Source organism: Bos taurus, chromosome 11 (assembly GCF_002263795.3).
Source record: "Bos taurus isolate L1 Dominette 01449 registration number 42190680 breed Hereford chromosome 11, ARS-UCD2.0, whole genome shotgun sequence".
In the NCBI taxonomy this organism is placed as follows: Eukaryota; Metazoa; Chordata; class Mammalia; order Artiodactyla; family Bovidae; genus Bos; species Bos taurus.
The window spans coordinates 96,175,358-96,193,096 of record NC_037338.1 but is presented as its reverse complement, the minus strand read 5'-3'; the positions used below and the strand labels follow the sequence as shown (position 1 = coordinate 96,193,096).

General features: G+C 37.3%; 1 protein-coding gene across 7 annotated transcripts in view; it reads right to left on the bottom strand.

Moving 5' to 3' along the window:
* Window positions 1-17,739, bottom strand: part of GAPVD1 (GTPase activating protein and VPS9 domains 1) — a 76,143-nt gene that overhangs the window by 25,965 nt on the left and 32,439 nt on the right. For 4 of the 7 annotated variants that reach the window (XM_010810351.4, XM_010810352.4, XM_010810355.4 and 1 more), the window contains exons 3-13: window positions 16,483-17,326; window positions 14,667-14,753; window positions 13,586-13,720; window positions 13,247-13,436; window positions 10,593-10,753; window positions 10,004-10,133; window positions 8,778-8,903; window positions 6,855-7,028; window positions 4,742-4,882; window positions 3,268-3,402; window positions 2,657-2,776 (exon numbers count right to left, since the gene is read on the bottom strand). In XM_010810351.4, coding sequence (XP_010808653.1) covers window positions 2,657-2,776; window positions 3,268-3,402; window positions 4,742-4,882; window positions 6,855-7,028; window positions 8,778-8,903; window positions 10,004-10,133; window positions 10,593-10,753; window positions 13,247-13,436; window positions 13,586-13,720; window positions 14,667-14,753; window positions 16,483-17,326 — 2,243 coding nt within the window. 7 annotated transcript variants of the gene reach the window in all.

The window sequence follows — 17,739 nt, the reverse complement described above, 5'->3', positions numbered from 1 at the left end:
CTTATATGTAAGGTTATATATAATACTATAACTAATATAAGATATATTATAAGATATATAATAAGATATATCTTATATATCTCATATAAGGTTGGTTATATCTAATATAGTTAACCATACTAGCAATTAAAACTGAAAAGAATATATAAATAAAACACATTTAAACTTTTGATAAATTTTATATTAAAATGTTACATATATTAATTCAATTGAATACACTCATTAAATGGTAACACAAATAACCTTTTTAGGTGAAAAGTAACTGTATTTTCCAAAATAAAAAGCCAGAAGAGTGACACGTTTACATTTCTGCAAATTCCTTCACAGAACACAGCTAAATTCTCATATCTGCTTCTGCTTTCCATCTGTTGCACTGTGCTGTTGTGGTTGACGTATATAAGGAAAAGCTGATCACACAAAGATATGCAAGTAGAAAGGAGATAATATTTTAACAGCCTTTTCAGGAAACTGTGGATATTACTCTTCAAATACTATACCAAACCTTGGCAGTAGTAACTATTTTTTAAAGGTTAGCTACAATTTGGAAGCTGAAACCAGACCAACGAACTTTTTTGTACTGTTACATTAAAATTCAAGTGGTCTGTCTTGCACTTTGAAGGAATCTTTTACCCAAGCATGATTTTGTTACATCATGTGTTGGTCATCTGGAAAATACTGGTTCAACTAGATAAATGCAGATCTTCCAAATGTTGACACCATTCATCGTATAATATCCAGAAAAAATGACACTCTCAGTATCACCACCAATCTCACCAGAAAAGTTTTTAAATAGCAGTAATCTGTCATGCTCAGGGAGGTAGACACAAAGCTTTCAAAAATTCTGATTTCTATCTGAAAGCCTGAATTTTATCACTGGCAACAAACTCTACCCTGTAAGTTGTTTTCCTTGAAATAACAGGCTCATTTTGTTAATTTCAAGAAATGTCTGCCAAATACCCAAGTACCAATAACTACAGCTTATCATTCTTTCAAGTAAAAATGATGTTTCATGAAAAAACAAACAATGAAAAAAGAAAAAAAAAACAGCTACTTCAGCTCATAACTCAATCATATAAGCTTTTCCTTAGACATGCCATCATATTTCAGAATGCAGCAAAAATCCATTAGGGATATTTCCTGTGTCTTCAGAATATTAGACAGATGTGTACTCAAGGGTTGAGATATATAATTAAATAATTTTTACTGCTTTATCAAACACATTCATAAGTAAAACTTTTATTTTTTTTTAACTCTGAGAAAAGAATACAGTGACTGGTAGCCTGGTCCTGCTGTCCTGCTTTGTCCTAAAGGCCTCGGCAAATTTACCCATCTTTGCTTGTGTACTATCAGTGCAACGTCAGTATGGTACAAAGGACAATAACCTTTTATTATACGAAACCAGTTTTGACCTCATACCTCCCCAACCCCTTGAGAGGTCATAAGGGCCCTCAGTGGACCATGGACACGACACTCTGAAAACTGCTGGTTTAGAACAGTGGTTCTCAACTGGGGCTTACTGTACCACCGAAGTGATCATTTGGCAATGATTTTTGGTTGTTCCCCGATAGCTCAGTTGGTAAAGAAGCTGCCTGCAATGCAGGCAATCCCAGTTCAATTCCTGGGTTAGGAAGATCTGCTGGAGAAAGGATAGGCTACCTACCCACTCCAGTATTCTTGGGTTTCCCTTGTGGATCAGCTGGTAAAGAATCCGCTTGAAATGTGGGAGACCTGGGTTCAATCCCTGGGTTGGGAAGATGCCCTGGAGAAGGGAAAGGCTACCAACTCCAGTATTCTAGCCTGGAGAATTCCATGACTGTATAGTCCATAGGGTCACAAAGAGTCAGACACGACTGAGCAACTTTTACTTTTGGTTGTCATGACTGCACAAGAAGGGGATGGTACGCTTCCAACAGAGGCCAGAGATGCTGCTAAACATGCTGCAATGCACAGGACAGGCCCCACAGCAAAGAATCACCTGGCTCAAAATGCCATAGTGTTGAGGTAAGAAACCTTGGTTTAGAATAAACAAAAATGTAAAAATAAAAGTACTTCAAAACCCAGTACCCAAATCCTGTAAAGCAATTATCCTTCAATTAAAAAACAAATTAAAAAAAAAACCATTACACAGTATATAAAATCACTACTTACTAACACTCTGGTACTTCTTCCCAGTGCTTTCTTTAGGATAGGTTTTTTTTTTTTTTACATTTTATTATCTTATATATAAAATGCTTTAAGATAAAATTTCCAAGTGATATTATGTTCTAGGTATTTCTCCAAATTATTTCATATTCTTTAAAGTATTTAAAAAACAGCTGTGCAAGTTCTAATAAGTGGTTACTTCAAAATTCACTTAGCCATTCTATTTTTCAGTTTTTAGGTTGTTTTAAGTTTTCTGCCAATATAAATATTATGAAGAATATCTTGGTGCCTAAGACTTTCTCCATACATCAACTGTTTCCTTACGACTGATTCCTACAATGGATTAACTGAATGAAATTTAGTCTGTGAACCTTATTTTAAGGCCTTATACACATAACGCCCCAAAGATGTATAACAATTGATATCACCATCAGCACTGTGTTAAGGTTGACAGTTTCAGTCACGGATGTGATCATTTCTATTAATAAAAGTCATTCTCATTTCCCCTTCTTACCATGGGTGACTTCATCCATGTCTGGACTAGTGACAGAATCTTTACCCCCAAAATCAGAGCTGCACTCAGATCTCAGATCTTCAATCTTATTGGGAATATCCTCAGAGGTTGCACTTATGCCTTCAGAAAAAAAAAAAAATATATATATATATATATATGGTAAAAAAATTAACAGCAAGAACAACAAAATAACCACACAAAAAGTATATGAAGTTTGGAGAAATGTATATAGTCTCACATTCTTTTGTGTCCCAGTTCTTTACAAGGGAGTTGTTTGGTATTATATCCTTTCTCGTACTATTGCTTAAATATATTTACTTTGATTTGTACAACATAATCAGAATTACCACACGACAGCTAAATACAGTAGCAGAGGCTACCAAGAACAGATAGTTATAGAGGGAACACACACAGACTGTCTATCAACCACTCTGACAAGTTCTATAAAGGCACATAGTAACTTCTCACAGATGTCAGATCCCGAAGAAATAACTGTTTCCTGGGAGTTACTCAGATCTTAAACAAAATATATATCTTTGCTATTGACTTTACAAAGGGGGAAGTGGGAACACACCTTCAAGTCCTTATTCCTTAAAACAAGACAGACATACCCGACACAACACTGAGGCCTGGTGTGCTGGGGCGGGAACTGACCTCCCTGACATCCGTATCATCAGATGTGCTACCCAGTCCAGAACAGCTCTCCAGTTCCTGCAGTCGCTCTTCCTGCTTTAGATCTGGGGCCTCTAAGCAGAAGAAGTGAGGTACCACATTAGTGATTCTGCTAGCACATCACAGTTTCAGCTTTTGTGACCCAGATGAAGAAAGCTACTGGGGCATGAACAGACTCAGTGCAAACAGACTTCCAAGTCTGGGCCAGTTAGCAAAGCCAGTTAGATCAAGTGTTAAAGAAGTCAAGGTTGTGGTTTTTATCCTGATACAGGCCAGTTCACTGTGAACAGATGAAAACTCTGCTTCCAGATCACTAATCTCAGAGTATTTCTTCTTCTGGTTAAGTAAACTAAAGAATACAGGCGAGCCTGCCATTAAATCAACCACTTTCTAAAAAAATAACTCCAATGGTGGCTCAGATGGTAAAGCACATGTCTGCAATGCAGGAGACCCGCGTTCGATCCCTGGGTTGGGAAGATCCCCCGGAGAAAGAAATGGCAGTCCACTCCAGTAGTCTTGCCTGGAAAACCCACGGACAGAGGAGCCTGGTAGGCTACAGTCCATGGGGTCATTAAGAGTCGGACACGACTGAGCGACTTCACTTTCACTTTCCTGGATGCTTGGCAGTGAGCTAATCCTACCGTCTCCTTATGGACAGGTCAGCATGTCTGAATGTGGTAAGGTTAAAAAACACATATCAAAATCACTTCATATTTTTGAGCCAAGCAGATGAAACAGAATGTAATTCAGATACCCAGTTGCTTATATTTGCATCCTGGTAGTTGATACTTAGTTGAAGCCAAGGATTTAAATTCATAAGCAGAAAAAAAGCAGAAATGCAATACATAAGAGAAAGTACAAAATACACCTAGCAGGCTACAGTCCATGGGGCTGCAAGAGTTGGACAGGACTGAGCAACTAAACCACCGCCACGTTTATAATAACCCTGCACAAAAGAATTCTTGGGATTCCAGAGTCTCAATTTCAATGCATTTCAAAAATACATTCGGTATCTTTGGGTTAAATTCTCCAAATCTAAACATGCTTATTACCAGGTATTCAACCACTCAAGGTTCAAGCTGTGCTGCTATTCTTCTCTTGCAGTAAGTTAGTGAGAGACATTGAACTCAATGTCCCACATAGAATCCTGATGAGTTACTAACAACTGCTTTCAAGATAAATGAACCAAGTCAGAAAGCACCTGTTATCAGCCTCTGCCATCCAACACTACATTTTTTCTTGATGGATGCAAAACATCCTAAACTAATTTATCATTTGAAGTTTTTAGCAATGTTATTGCCTCATACTTGTCAAACGTATATCTGACAAAAGGTATACATAATATAGAAATTAGGATGCCTTACATTTAAAACTTCTGTGCAAATCAAAAGCAAACAATGACAGCATACTAACCTGAGTCACTTGGCAATACCTCTACACTCCAAGCTTCGCTTGTTGTCTCTGATATGGTGGAACCAGTGCAGGGGTCAAGAAGCACTGACCCCGAACCTGGCAGGCACAGTAAACTGCCTAACATGTTCTCTGCTGCTGCACCTGCATAACCAACGGGGAGCAAAGGGTTAACAAAGATCCTCAGGGAAAGAGCAGTGATGAAGGAAAAAGGGCAAACACGAAGCTAACAACATCTCTCTACTCACAAGAAAAAGGCCAAGGTAAGAGTAATTTCAATCAATAAAACCACTAAAAACACACATTTCCCACTTGGGTCACAACAGCACGAATGCCTTTTCATCAGTTTCCTACTATTCACCTTGGTCTCCACTGAGAAAACACAGTTCATTAGGTCAAGTCATTGCAACGAGCTTTCACTCTTGTTTTTCAGCAAATTTTGTGTGTCCTCAGCACTTCTCTAATAATTATAGTCCTTCAGGGATTAAAAACACTCAGAGACATTTAACCACAGAAAGTTATACTGGCCAAACGTTTTTTTCTGGCACATTAACCACATATTCAGAGCAATAAAGTATATTTGCAGGAAAATACACATCTCCTTTGTAGCATTCACTCAACTGCAAATACAACTTATTGCCCAAATACAGTTCACCTACAGGAAAAATATCACTTTGACATCTGGAACAAAATAATGCAAAACCAATTGGGAAATCTATTTATAGGTCTTAAAAATACAAACAGAAAGATTAAACATTGTTGTACATCTGTGTTAAAAATAGTCAAGTTCAGAACACTCCACTACTTCTGATTAAACCTAATAAACTTCTCACTTTGACATCTGGAACAAAATAATGCAAAACCAATTGGGAAATCTATTTAAACGTCTTAAAAATACAAACAGAAAGATTAAACATTGTTGTACATCTGTGTTAAAAATAGTCAAATTCAGAACGCTCCACTACTTCTGATTAAACCTAATAAACTTCTATTTCAGTAGATGAAGAACTTTTGGAAAAAGGTTACTGGCAAAAGTTACCTTTTAAAGATACGTCACAGTTACCAAGGGGAAAAGATGGGGGGCAGGGATGGATAAGTTAAGAGTTTGAGATTGGCATATGCACACTACCATATATGGAATATATGGTCATTAGGGACCTATCATATAGCACAGGGAACTCTGCTCAATGTTCTGTAATAATCTCCATGGGAAAAGAATCTAGAAAAGAGTAGACAGATGTGTATGTGTAACTGAATCACAACTAACACAACACTGTAAATCAACTATACCCTGATGTAAAATTTAAAATTTTTTAAATGAAAGATATGTCATGAAATAATCACAAATAAAATAATGTCTGGAACATGCCTAAACCTAATCACATAATCAGGAGAGGGGATGAAAAGGTGGGAGAAGAGATGAAACAACTGGCCAGGTGTGTATGTGTACTGTTGCATCTGGGTGACGGGTAATGGTGCTCAGTGTACTGTTCTCTCCTGTATTTGTTTGAAATGGTCCATGATTTAAAAAGAAAATAAAGATGGTGATTACAAGACTGTGTGACTCTTTCAGAAGGGACAGAACACTATCCTTAAAAAGGTAACTTTTAACATATGGAAACTGTATCTCGATAAACCTGATACTAGAAAAACAGAAAAAGAGAAAACTGTTCCTTCCTTGGAGCAGAATTAAACCTTCCAGAAGTGAATTCAGGTTTTAGAGAATCTCAATATATTACTCTGAAAGGCTTTACGGCTATAACCCATAAGAATTTTCATTTTAAGGCAAAGTGTTTAGTTTCAAAAGAATATGCTAATCATAGACTAAGAACATATCCTAGGCTCTGTAAACAAGAATTGACAAGAAGATAATTCAAAAGATTGGTTCTTCTTTTTTGTATGGGGAAGAACCCTTAAATGCAGACAGAGAAAACACTACCTATATTTCAATAAAGAGAAAAAAAAAATACACAAATGCCTTGTCACATACAATTATCTCAGTTTTCCAGTTATTAACATACACACCATGTTAGAGCACGGAAGCTCCCTCCCATGAGGGGTGGGTGGATACGAATAACCGAACAGCAATCTTCCAGAGACATTCACCAGCAGTTACCTGCGATTTCTTGCAAGCGATCTTCGTCAATGTTAGGGTCAAAATCACTTCCCAAGACATCCGTACTCCACGTCTCACTCACTGTTTCTGATATATCCCTGTCATCCGTCAGTCCCATCATGTCACGGATTTCAAACTTCCGGAGCTTATCATCAAGATTATCCTGCGTGGTAGCTAGCAAAAGCAAAATTAAGCACTTTAAAACTCACAGCATAGCTACCATTTTTAAAATCAACTTTAAAGAACTTTATGTGTTTGAACTCCAAGTTATGTATTTGAACACGAACATTCAGCACACAGTACCAAAACACGGAATTATTCCCTCATGGATGTACTCTTTCCCTCTCTGAACCAAGCTCAACATATGTCCTCCCCCTTCTGGTCAGTTACTGTCTCCACGTCCTCAGTAGTGTGACACTGTTCAAGAATTGGGATATATGCCCCCTTCTTCGAATTTGGACGGGCCTGGTAACTTGCTCTGTCTGAAAGGATAAAGAGGAAGTGAGCCAGTTGCGAGGTTAGGCTTCAAGAGATCTCACAAGCATCTGCTCTCTCTCATCCTTGCTTCTGCCCCGAGGACAAGCTGAAACCAGCTTTTTAGGGGAGCAGGAACCACACGGAACAAAGGAAAGGTCATCCTAGACTAGCCAGCTCCCCACTGACCAATAGACGCCCAGCTAAAATTAGCAGAGCTCCCTACTTTGACTACAAGTGATCCAAGATGCATGAGGGTCCAGATTCGATCAGGGAACTGCATCCCACAAGCTGTAACTAAGGGTCCTTCGTGCTGCAACCAAGACCTGGCATAGCCAAATAAATATTTTTTAAAAAGAATACCAGAATCACCTAAAAGGTTTGTTAAAGAAGTGATATTCTTTCAACTTCCATCTTAAGCTAATATTATTTTAGGTTTCTGCTTTTTGCAGAAAATTTAATCCTAAATAACACAGTGACAAACTGATTCAGTAAAACTCAGCCTTACTTTTATTCAACCCACATGTAACCTGACTGGCAACCCTCTTTTCCCTTCTAAAAAGAGATGAAACCATGATTTCTAGAAATGAGACATGGGAAATGCCTTTTCTTTTTTTTTCCTTTTTTCCTAACTCCTCAGGTGATTTTTACACCCACTGAAGTCATTGCCTCAAATCCAGTTGAGGGCAATAAACATTCCCATAAAATCCACCAGTGATCTTTTTCTACAAGGACAACAGGGATCCATCTGCTTTTCATCCTAACCTCACATTATCACCCTACTTGACAGTTCCTGAGAGAGTACTATGGTTTCCCAGCTTGCTTATACTATTAATATTACTTTACCTAGAGTATCTCTAGTTTCAGCCAATGCCAATGCCAGCCAGGCTTCAAGGCTAGTATTTTCTCCCTATAAGCTTTTCCCTACACTTTGAACCACATGTATTTCTTACCCAGAACTGCCAATGCACTTTTATGATCATTTTAATCATTTGCGTACCATTTTCTCCCTATTCTAAGTTCCTTGAGCCCTCAGAATTTATCTTAGCACCGCTTAAAATTGTAATACTACAGAACTGAAATACCAAGTATCACACAATTCAAGCAATTCATTTTAGTTCTTCTATGTAATTTAAGCCTAAATAATCCACTTAGCAACTAAACACTTTTTTTTTTCTGACTCCACCATGCAGCTTACAGGATCTGAGTTCCCCGACCAGGGATTAAAGCAGGCCATCACAGTGAAAGTGCCAAGTCCTAACTGCTGGGCTGCCAGGGAATTCCCAACCAAACACATTTTTAAGAAATGTAGGAACTATGAATAAATGCCAGTTTAATGGTCATTATATAATCAACTGAACACAGCCAACTCACAGGAAAACAGATTGCTTATTCTGTGACCAGGTAAATTCTCTGCTACTTGAGCAACTGAATTCAACCTCACTTTACCTTGCTCATGCTCTAACAGCTGTAGAGCTTCAACTCCATTACTCCCAGAAGGTCCTGCTCCAAGCTCTGACACAGATTCCCCCTCCAGGTCTAGTGAGGACACTGAATTAGAACGATTTGAAGGACCTAGAGAGACGTTTATACTGTGAGTGAACTTTACAAGACAGTCATGAGCTGCCATGTACTGTTTCATGCCTTGATAAGAAAATAAAAGACTGATTAAAGTGCTTTTAATGCTGTTACACCCTAAAAATAAACACACCCTTTAGCCAGAAATTCTGCTTTTAGACATTTATCCTAAGGAACTAATCAAACTCCATCTAAGGTTGCTTGTTGCAGGACTTCTTATAATGTCTAAAAAGTGGAAACAATCTACTTGTGTAGTCACAGAAGAAAGTTTAAATATATTATGAGAAATGCCCATTTGAAGTTAAAGAAAGTAGCCATTAAAAACTATGTTATTTAAGAATGTTCAATTACAAAGGGAAATGTTATTGTTACACTGTTAAACCAAAAAAGCTGCAAAACAGCATAAGCCTAATTTTGCTGTAAATAAACCAAAATGTTAACTGTTATTAATAGAAAGATAAGGTTACAGATGGTTCAATTTTTTCCCTTCATTTCATTCTCTAGAATGAATGTACATTACTTACATTTTTAAAAGTGAGGGGGGAAAAAGGAAAAGTTATTACTGTTTATGTTATCCTAAAATGTTAATCAACTTGAAACTCTTCCATTAATAAAGCTTGTCCTTGCACATGGAATTACATATTCTCACTTTACAATCTTGCCTTTTTATTTCCTTTTTAATTCCTATCCTATTTCCATTGTATCTTTCCGCTTCATTAAAAGGTTAAAAGTATACACAATGTCCTGAAATATTATGAGTCCATTTTTTCCATTTACACATGCATTAATCCCTCTAAAGGAGCTCTATAAGCTTTGGTATATTTTAATACTAGTGAAATAAAACTCGGTATTATTCAAGTCTCAATAAAGACATACATCTTCTCTACTTTATATGACCAAAGGTCTCTTGCCATCTTAATTTTATTCAGAGAAATCATCTTTACAGCCAACTGTTCGAGATCATTAGAGGAAAACTTCATTACTCTCCTCAGTGAGAGGCACAGATGGCATAATTATAATTTATAAGGCTCCTTTAAAGAACAGAAAACAAAATATTACTTGAATCACACAACTCCTTGAATGAAGTAACCCTTCACCTTCAGATATTCCTTCCAGATTATCACTGCACAGGGAGAAGCGCAAGGTTTTATCAGGTTTACCGTGGAGTTTGTTTTCATCAACAGGGACGTCTCCTTGTCCTCCATCCGAAAGCTGCATGTTGAGGACCTGAAAAATAAAACGCCATTAGTTTATCACAATGGAAAGATTGCTGATAAGAAAAACAAACCATGGCAAATGCATATTTAATTTCTTCTTAACATTAAATAATCGTTTTTTAACTAAAAACCCATTTACAGGGTCTAAGTGCCCCTGGGATGAAAGTACATCAAGAAGAACTGAAGAACTGAACCTATGCCTTTCCATGACCCCACTGATGTCAGTGACTCAAAAGGCAATCAGCTGCCAATGGGCAGTTCAGGGCTGCAGGAATCCGAGGCTTCAGGGTCAGCGGTCTGTCCCTGATGGTTCAGAGGTTAAGACTCCCAGCTTCCATTGCAGCGGGAGTGGGTTCAATCTCAGGTTGGAGAACCAAAATCCCTCATGCTACACAGCATAGCCAAGAAAAAAAAAATCTAAATTTCTTAAGGTTAATAGCTACAAGTGTGTGTAACAATACAATCATACCTCATTTTCTGACATCATCCCTGGAGTAAGCTGGGGACCTGTTCCTAAGGAAATGACCAACACCTCTTCCGGCTGCACCTCCTGGATGGTTTCTTGAGCTGACCCTTCATGGTCCATATGCAAGTCCATTAGCACGTTCGTGCGACTTCTGCTCCGAGTTGCTAACAAAAAAATTCAAGTATGATAATTTACAGAAAAAACAAAATGAAGAAAACGGCACATTAATACAAAAATATATTTTCTATTAATGTAGAACACTTGCACATGCACAAAAAAAGACTGGTGAGAATGTGAATAAGAAAAAAATATATATGTCCTCCCAGGTACTCATCTAGTGACTGACACAAACTCTCCTTCAAAACTGATCCACAGAAACAATGATCCATGTTCACCTGACAGGGAGTGACAGATTACACCTGCAGAACAGCAAACACGCCTCCATCACTTTAAGACTTGGGGGTGACAAGAAAAGCATTATTTTATTCTTTTACCTTTTCAAGGTATCTTCAACTACTTCTACAGCATAATGACTTAACTGCCACAGGTCTCCCATACTCCTAACTACACTCACAAGCATTAGAAAATTTCGTATGGAAATCTGATAGCCATACAAAGTTATACGCATTAATTAGGCAACTGTTAATAAAACAGAATCAAAACATTGTTTTTTCTGAACTGTATTAACCTCTTTTCAAAGATACAGAAGAGTTCTCTGTTTGAATACACATTTCCTTTCTGCTTTATGGGAACAGTCTGAACTAACAAAGGATCTAATTATTTTGTGGTGCTTTTTCCCCTGTCTATAAGTAAATAAGTAATAGCTTTAGAAAGTATTCCATCCTACAGATCTTGTAAGAACTTTGGAAACTGAAAGATTTAGATGGTTTGTGACAAATTCTCTATGAGTTTCAGTCCTCTGTGATAAGCTTCAGTTTTCTTTCAGAGGCCATTACAATTCGATACAACTAGAATACTAAATAGATACTCTTTCTGTACAAAATAAAAAACACAGACAAAGCCAAAACACTCAATAATAACAAAAGCCTTTCACCTTCAGTTTGAGTGAAAGCTGACCTACTTGAAGACAGAAATATAAACAATCATGTTCTCTCCACAATGCTGTAGATCACTTCATCAATCACTCGAACTTTCAAAAACTCAAAGTACACACCAACTTCCACAAGTCTAAAACAGGTTTCACTCACACCTTTCTTCGCTGACTCTGTCTTCTCTCGAATTGTAAGCTTAAATTCAGCTTTATGAACAACTACATGAAATCTTACGGAATAAACTTTACAATTTGTAAAAATGCAAGTAATCAAAGTTCATGTAGCAATTTACATAAAGCAAAAGCAACATGCACATGGAGCACGATTTCATAAACTATTTCTTAAATAAAAGTTGTGTAAGAAGAGGAACAGCCTATTACCCACCAAACGGGGTTACTAGAGTAATATGAGCAGTAAGACTGGTGGCTGAGGAATCCCAGGCAGTGATGGCTGCTAACTGTTGTCCTGGGTTGCGAAGGCATTAAACAGAAAGAAAATCGACCCTCTGAATAACGGACATATCTCTTACAATAGGAAGTAAGTTCAACGACCAGGTCACACAACTGTACAAAATCACAACGGGCAAACATTTGAAGTTTACTTTCCATGATACTTTTCCTTTTATATAATGACACTTCTGAATGACAAGAAATTAAAGAACTAATGTACACGAGTGAATCATGGAAGAAAAAAAAATCTCTGGTTTACCAAACACCACTTGTTTCTTAATGCTAAAAAAAAAACCCCGCAAATAAGACTATAATACTGAATGTCAAGTTTTACTTTTTTCTTTCTCTAGTTCTGAAAATTGACATTTTGGGATGACGAAAGCCAAAGACTTGAAGAATATGATGCCACATTCCTACTGATGTGTATGCTCAGTTTTGTCTGATTCTTTGTGACCCCGTGGACTGTAGCCCACCAGGTTCCTCTGTCTATGGAATTTTCCAGGCAAGGATACTGGAGTGGGTTACCATTTCCTACTCCAGGGGATCTTCCTGACCCAGGGATTGAATCCACGTCTCCTGTGTCTCCTGCATTACAGGTGGATTCTTTACCACTAAGCCATCTGGGAAGCCCAGTTCTTAATATGCTTGACAAAATAAAATGAAAGTTTTGCCTTATTTCATAAAATAGCAAAGATTTTAACTCAGTCATAAAAGACTGACTATTACTAATAATGAAAAATAGTAACTATATATTTTCAACTTTACCAACAGAAAACTTCTAAAATAATATTATTTTATTATATTATTTAGAACTTTATGGAAAGAAGAGGTCTACCTAATTCAAATAATGACCACTTAGAGCAAATCACATTTTCAAAATTGTCCAAGACACTGAAATATAAGTATACTGTAAGGGCCATGATTCCAATCAATTATGAAAAGTATGTCTAGATAAAGCTAAAGCCTACTGATGAACTTTAACTAATCTGGTGCAATATTTTTTTAATGTTAAAACCTGAATTACTCCCAGTAAAAATGAAGAGAAGAGCTTCTCCAAATTACTGAAAACTATACCCCCAATCACTAAGCAATAGCCTAGCCTAATAAAGAAACATTCAATTTAAAGGAAAGCCTCAATGTGAGAAATTCTCTTTACCTATAGGCAACCGATTCTTTTTATTTGCTGGAGTGGCTGCTGGAGACAGCTGAGGAGTACTGTAGGGGGTCATTTCCAGACTGCTGCTTTTTCCCGGCTTTGCCTGGGGTAGATTTGCCAGTAAGTTGTCAAGAGCCATTCTATCTTCTCTCAGTTGATCTCCAGACATCACACTCTTCATAAAATTCACCTGGCAAAAGTAAAAAGGACATTAGCTTGTGAGATCAATTTTTCAAACAGTGTATATTTCTCACACAATGTACTCATCCATGGGTCTGCCCACGTTTAGATAAATGACTTTTGAGGAAAAAAAATTCTATTACAGAATAAAGCCATTACCAGAGTAATAAGCTGACTGTAGGTTATATAAACCACAGTTCTGCTCAACCCTTCCAGGAGATTAACGGAGGACATTGGCGGGGTCTCCACTGCACGGCCTCCAATCACAACATCAAGGAAAGCAGCAACACAGCTCTGTTCAAACAGGAGAAAAAAACCACTGTGAAACACTCTCCCTTTAAAGTAAGGGAACAGATGGGGACACATGTACACCCGTGGCGGACTCATGTCAATGTATGGCAAAACCAACACAACACTGTAATTAGCCTCCAATTAAAATAAATAAATTTAAAACAATAAAGGGAACAAAATTTCTGATTAAGACAAAGAAGCACGTAGAAAGCTTTTCTTCTTGAAAATTATATTAAACCCAATATTTGAAAAAATTAAACTCTATAAATTGATATAAAATAATCAACAAGATAGTCTGGTATGTGAAATAAACATGAGGCACACAGTACACACAGTCCTACCACTTGTAATTAGGAAAAGATATTCCTAAAAATATATTAGGAATATACACATAGACTTCTTGAAGGACGAACAGAAGATTGATAATATAAAGAACCTTTAGAAGAGGAAATGAAGGTTAGAGATCAGAGGTGGAAGGGAAACTTCACTACATAACCTTTGAATTTTAATCTAGGTTGAATGTACAGCCTACTAAAAATATGATAAATTTTTATTTAGTTAAATCAACTGAACAATGCCACGTTAACTTATGAAATCCATTTAAAATTATCAATCATTGCTGATTCATATATTCATAGACTTAATTTTGTAACAATTTTTAAAAATCGAACTTTAAAAAATAATCTTAACAGCTGTTTGGCTCTCATTACAATGGCATCGCCTCAACATTTCAGCAAGTGAGCATTAGTAATCTTTGATGACATCTTCCTTTAAATGCTACTGATCCAACACTGTATCCTCTACAGCCAAACCAAGCATAATTAAAAAGAATATTTAATTTATACATCACTGAGAGATAAGATTTAATAAAGAGAACAGTTAGGTTCACTAATATTTTAGCAGAACTTTCCATACAGAGTCCTTCACATGACATAGGATCCACTCTTACTTTGTCAAATTTTCCAAGGCTGCTCTTTGTCCGGGGATCTCCCTCTTCAGAGCCAGTCATTGCTAATTGCTGCAAAAGGCGGCCAACCTGCAACCCAGAACAGAGGTGGGAAGACGCAGGCTGGAGAGACAGTCCCCACTGTGAAACCATCTCCATTCTACTCTAAAAATCTGTTTCATAAGAATATTCACATCACCTAACCAAGCATACAAAATGGGATCCCCAATAAAATATGCATCTTGACTCTGTCAGCTTTTACTATATTTTAAGGACTTCTGTTTTTTACATTTTTATTTATTTATTTATTTTTGGCTAGACTGCGTCTTCATTGCCGCACAGGCTTTTTCGCTAGTTGCAATGAGCCGAGGCTTCTCTTGAGTTGCAGTGCGGTGGCTTCTCTGGAGGCAGAGCACAGGCTCTAGAGTGCAAGGGCTCAGTAGTTGAGGTGCACGCATCCAGCTGCTTCCCAGCAAGTGGGATCTTCCCAGACCAGGGATCAAACCCGTGTCTCCTACACTGGCAGGCAGATTCTTTACCACTGAGCCACCAGGGAAGCCCACTGTATTTTATTATGTTTATACTGAGCTATAATGAATAAGTAGAAAATTTTGCTTTGTCTTTAATGCATATTATATCGACAATAGGAAATGAAGGTACATGATCTTTGTTTCTGCTGCTGTACTTACCGTATCTTTAAAAACTTAATTTGTAAAAGCTGACAAACTATCTCAAGTTATTATTAAGTACTTTTTTCTATAGTTCATAAAGTACTCAAGGTAAAACATTTTTTCTAGACTTGAAAGCAAATAATTCCTACAGAGCATAAGCTGTTTTGAAAGTAAATATTAACTCTCAGAGCCAGATCCTTACTGCAAAAAGTGAACTGTTAATCTACTCTCTAAAGATATTTTGCTGAAAGTTATCATATAGCATCATCTTCAAATCTGGGACAATCCCTCTTTTTACTCATTTTGAAAGCATGTGATTCTATCTCTACTGGAATGACAAAAATAAAACTATAATGATGTTATCGTAAGAATAAATTTAGTGTTTCAGAGATGACAAAGAAATTCTAATTTTATTTTAGGGATGTCTATGTAATTTCTAAACACCCCAAAATGACAGAACTAATCATGAAAAAAAAGCTTATCATTAAAAAAATAATCATCCAAAGATAAGATATATGGTATTCCAAATAAACTCTATCTTCTTCACAGTATTTTTGGGAATAACATATAATTAAAAGAATCCCTTAAGAAATAAAAACATGATTTCAGTAGTTTAGATGATTAGGGGGGAAAAAAGTGCTAACATAGATCCAAAAATCTTCTTTTGAAAACGTTTAGGTCCAGAAGAGTTTCAGATTTCAAAATCTGGAGATTTTAGAAAGGCTGGTAACATACATACGTAACATGCCCAGTATTTAGGGTGGCATCCTATAATCAGATACATTAACATTCCCGCAGCAAAACACAAATACTCATTAACACGAAATGGACTATAAACAGCCTCTTGTTAGTTCAGGATAGGTTTTGCTACCAAAGGAAGTATAAAAGACCACCTCAGTTTTTAATCATTCTGAATTGTGAAATCATGGGAAAGGGATGGTGGCCTTGTTCTAGAAAATGGAATCATCTAAATATTTAAAGTGTGTGAGGACTCCATTTAAAAATGAACACAAAACTTAAGAAGCAAATATTTGGGACACTTTGGGGAAAAGAATGTTAAGAATATACGAACAATGTCATCATACTTTCCGTTCCCACCCCAATGCCCAATCAACTGGTTTCACACTGAATGCCCAGGAAAAGCATACCTGCATCAGGTTAAATCTCGCCACCTCATTAATGGGAGCGTCGGAGATTATTCCATACTGTTCTGGATTGACGACTGCAGGACAAATGAAGCAGGCCAACAGGAGGTCAGTGCACATGGCCCTGACCTCCCCAACTTCCAGTCTGTCTACACAGGAGAGAGTTTTGTACATCTGTGACACAATCCACCTCAGACTATGTGGGAAGCAGTAAGTGTTCTGTTTGAGATAACCAATAAATTTGTTCACCAAGGCCACAAGTTTGGCCTCATTGGAATCCACCATCTCTTGAACCTTCTGCCTAAACCTGTCTGAGCCTTTCTCTCCAAAGAGTTTTTCCTGTTGAGCTGGGGAGAACCTTTCAATCAGCTTGTTTGGGTCTGTCTCCAGGTGATCTTCGTCTTCAACAAGCAGTTGCATGATCGGCTCATGTAAAGTAGCTGTGAGGAAAAGTTTGGCAGAAAACAGTCCTTCAGAAAAAAGTTTAAATAAGATGCTGAAGGCACAGGTTCCTCTCCTCAAAAGTCGTCTGGGGTTGTCACTTTCTTTAAGTTCAAATTCAATCAAGTATCTCAACACCTGAAGGAGGTAGCTTTCATCTTCTTGCATAATGCAGTTGCCATAGAGAGAGGTAAAAACTGTGTAAATGACACTCTGTGTGTTCTCCTGATTAAGTTTCTCTCCAGCAACCAAGGAGGAGGCAATAAGACGAGGATTTTCCCTTAGTCGACTCAAGAATTCTCCATAAGCAGTCTCCTGAAATCCCAGTTGCTTATACCCATCAACAAACTGTGTGTCTTCCAAAATCTTAGCATGTTGGCAACATTCAGCAGGGGAAGCTTCAGCACTAAAAAAAAAAGAGCAAACAAGCAAAATAATAAAATTAACAACAATAATAATGTAACACATATACTATACTGAAGCATGGAAACGTGAGTTGGTTACAGTCTCACCAATGAGATCACTAGGAATTGCTAAAATCTTTTAGACCACCAGCACCTGAATATGTCAAGAAAGTCAAAACCAAAAAGTACAAAGGAGAACAGATTTCTCATATTAAATCAGGTTCCATGAAAAATATTGAGAAATAACCGTTATTCTGATTTCTATCATTGAAGGTTGTTGTTGTTGTTCAGTCGCTCAGTCATGTCCAACTCTTTGCGACCCCCATGGACTACGGCATGTCAGGCTTCCCTGTCCTTCACCATCTCCCAGAGTTTGCTCAAACTCATGTCCACTGAGTCAGTGATGCCATCCAAC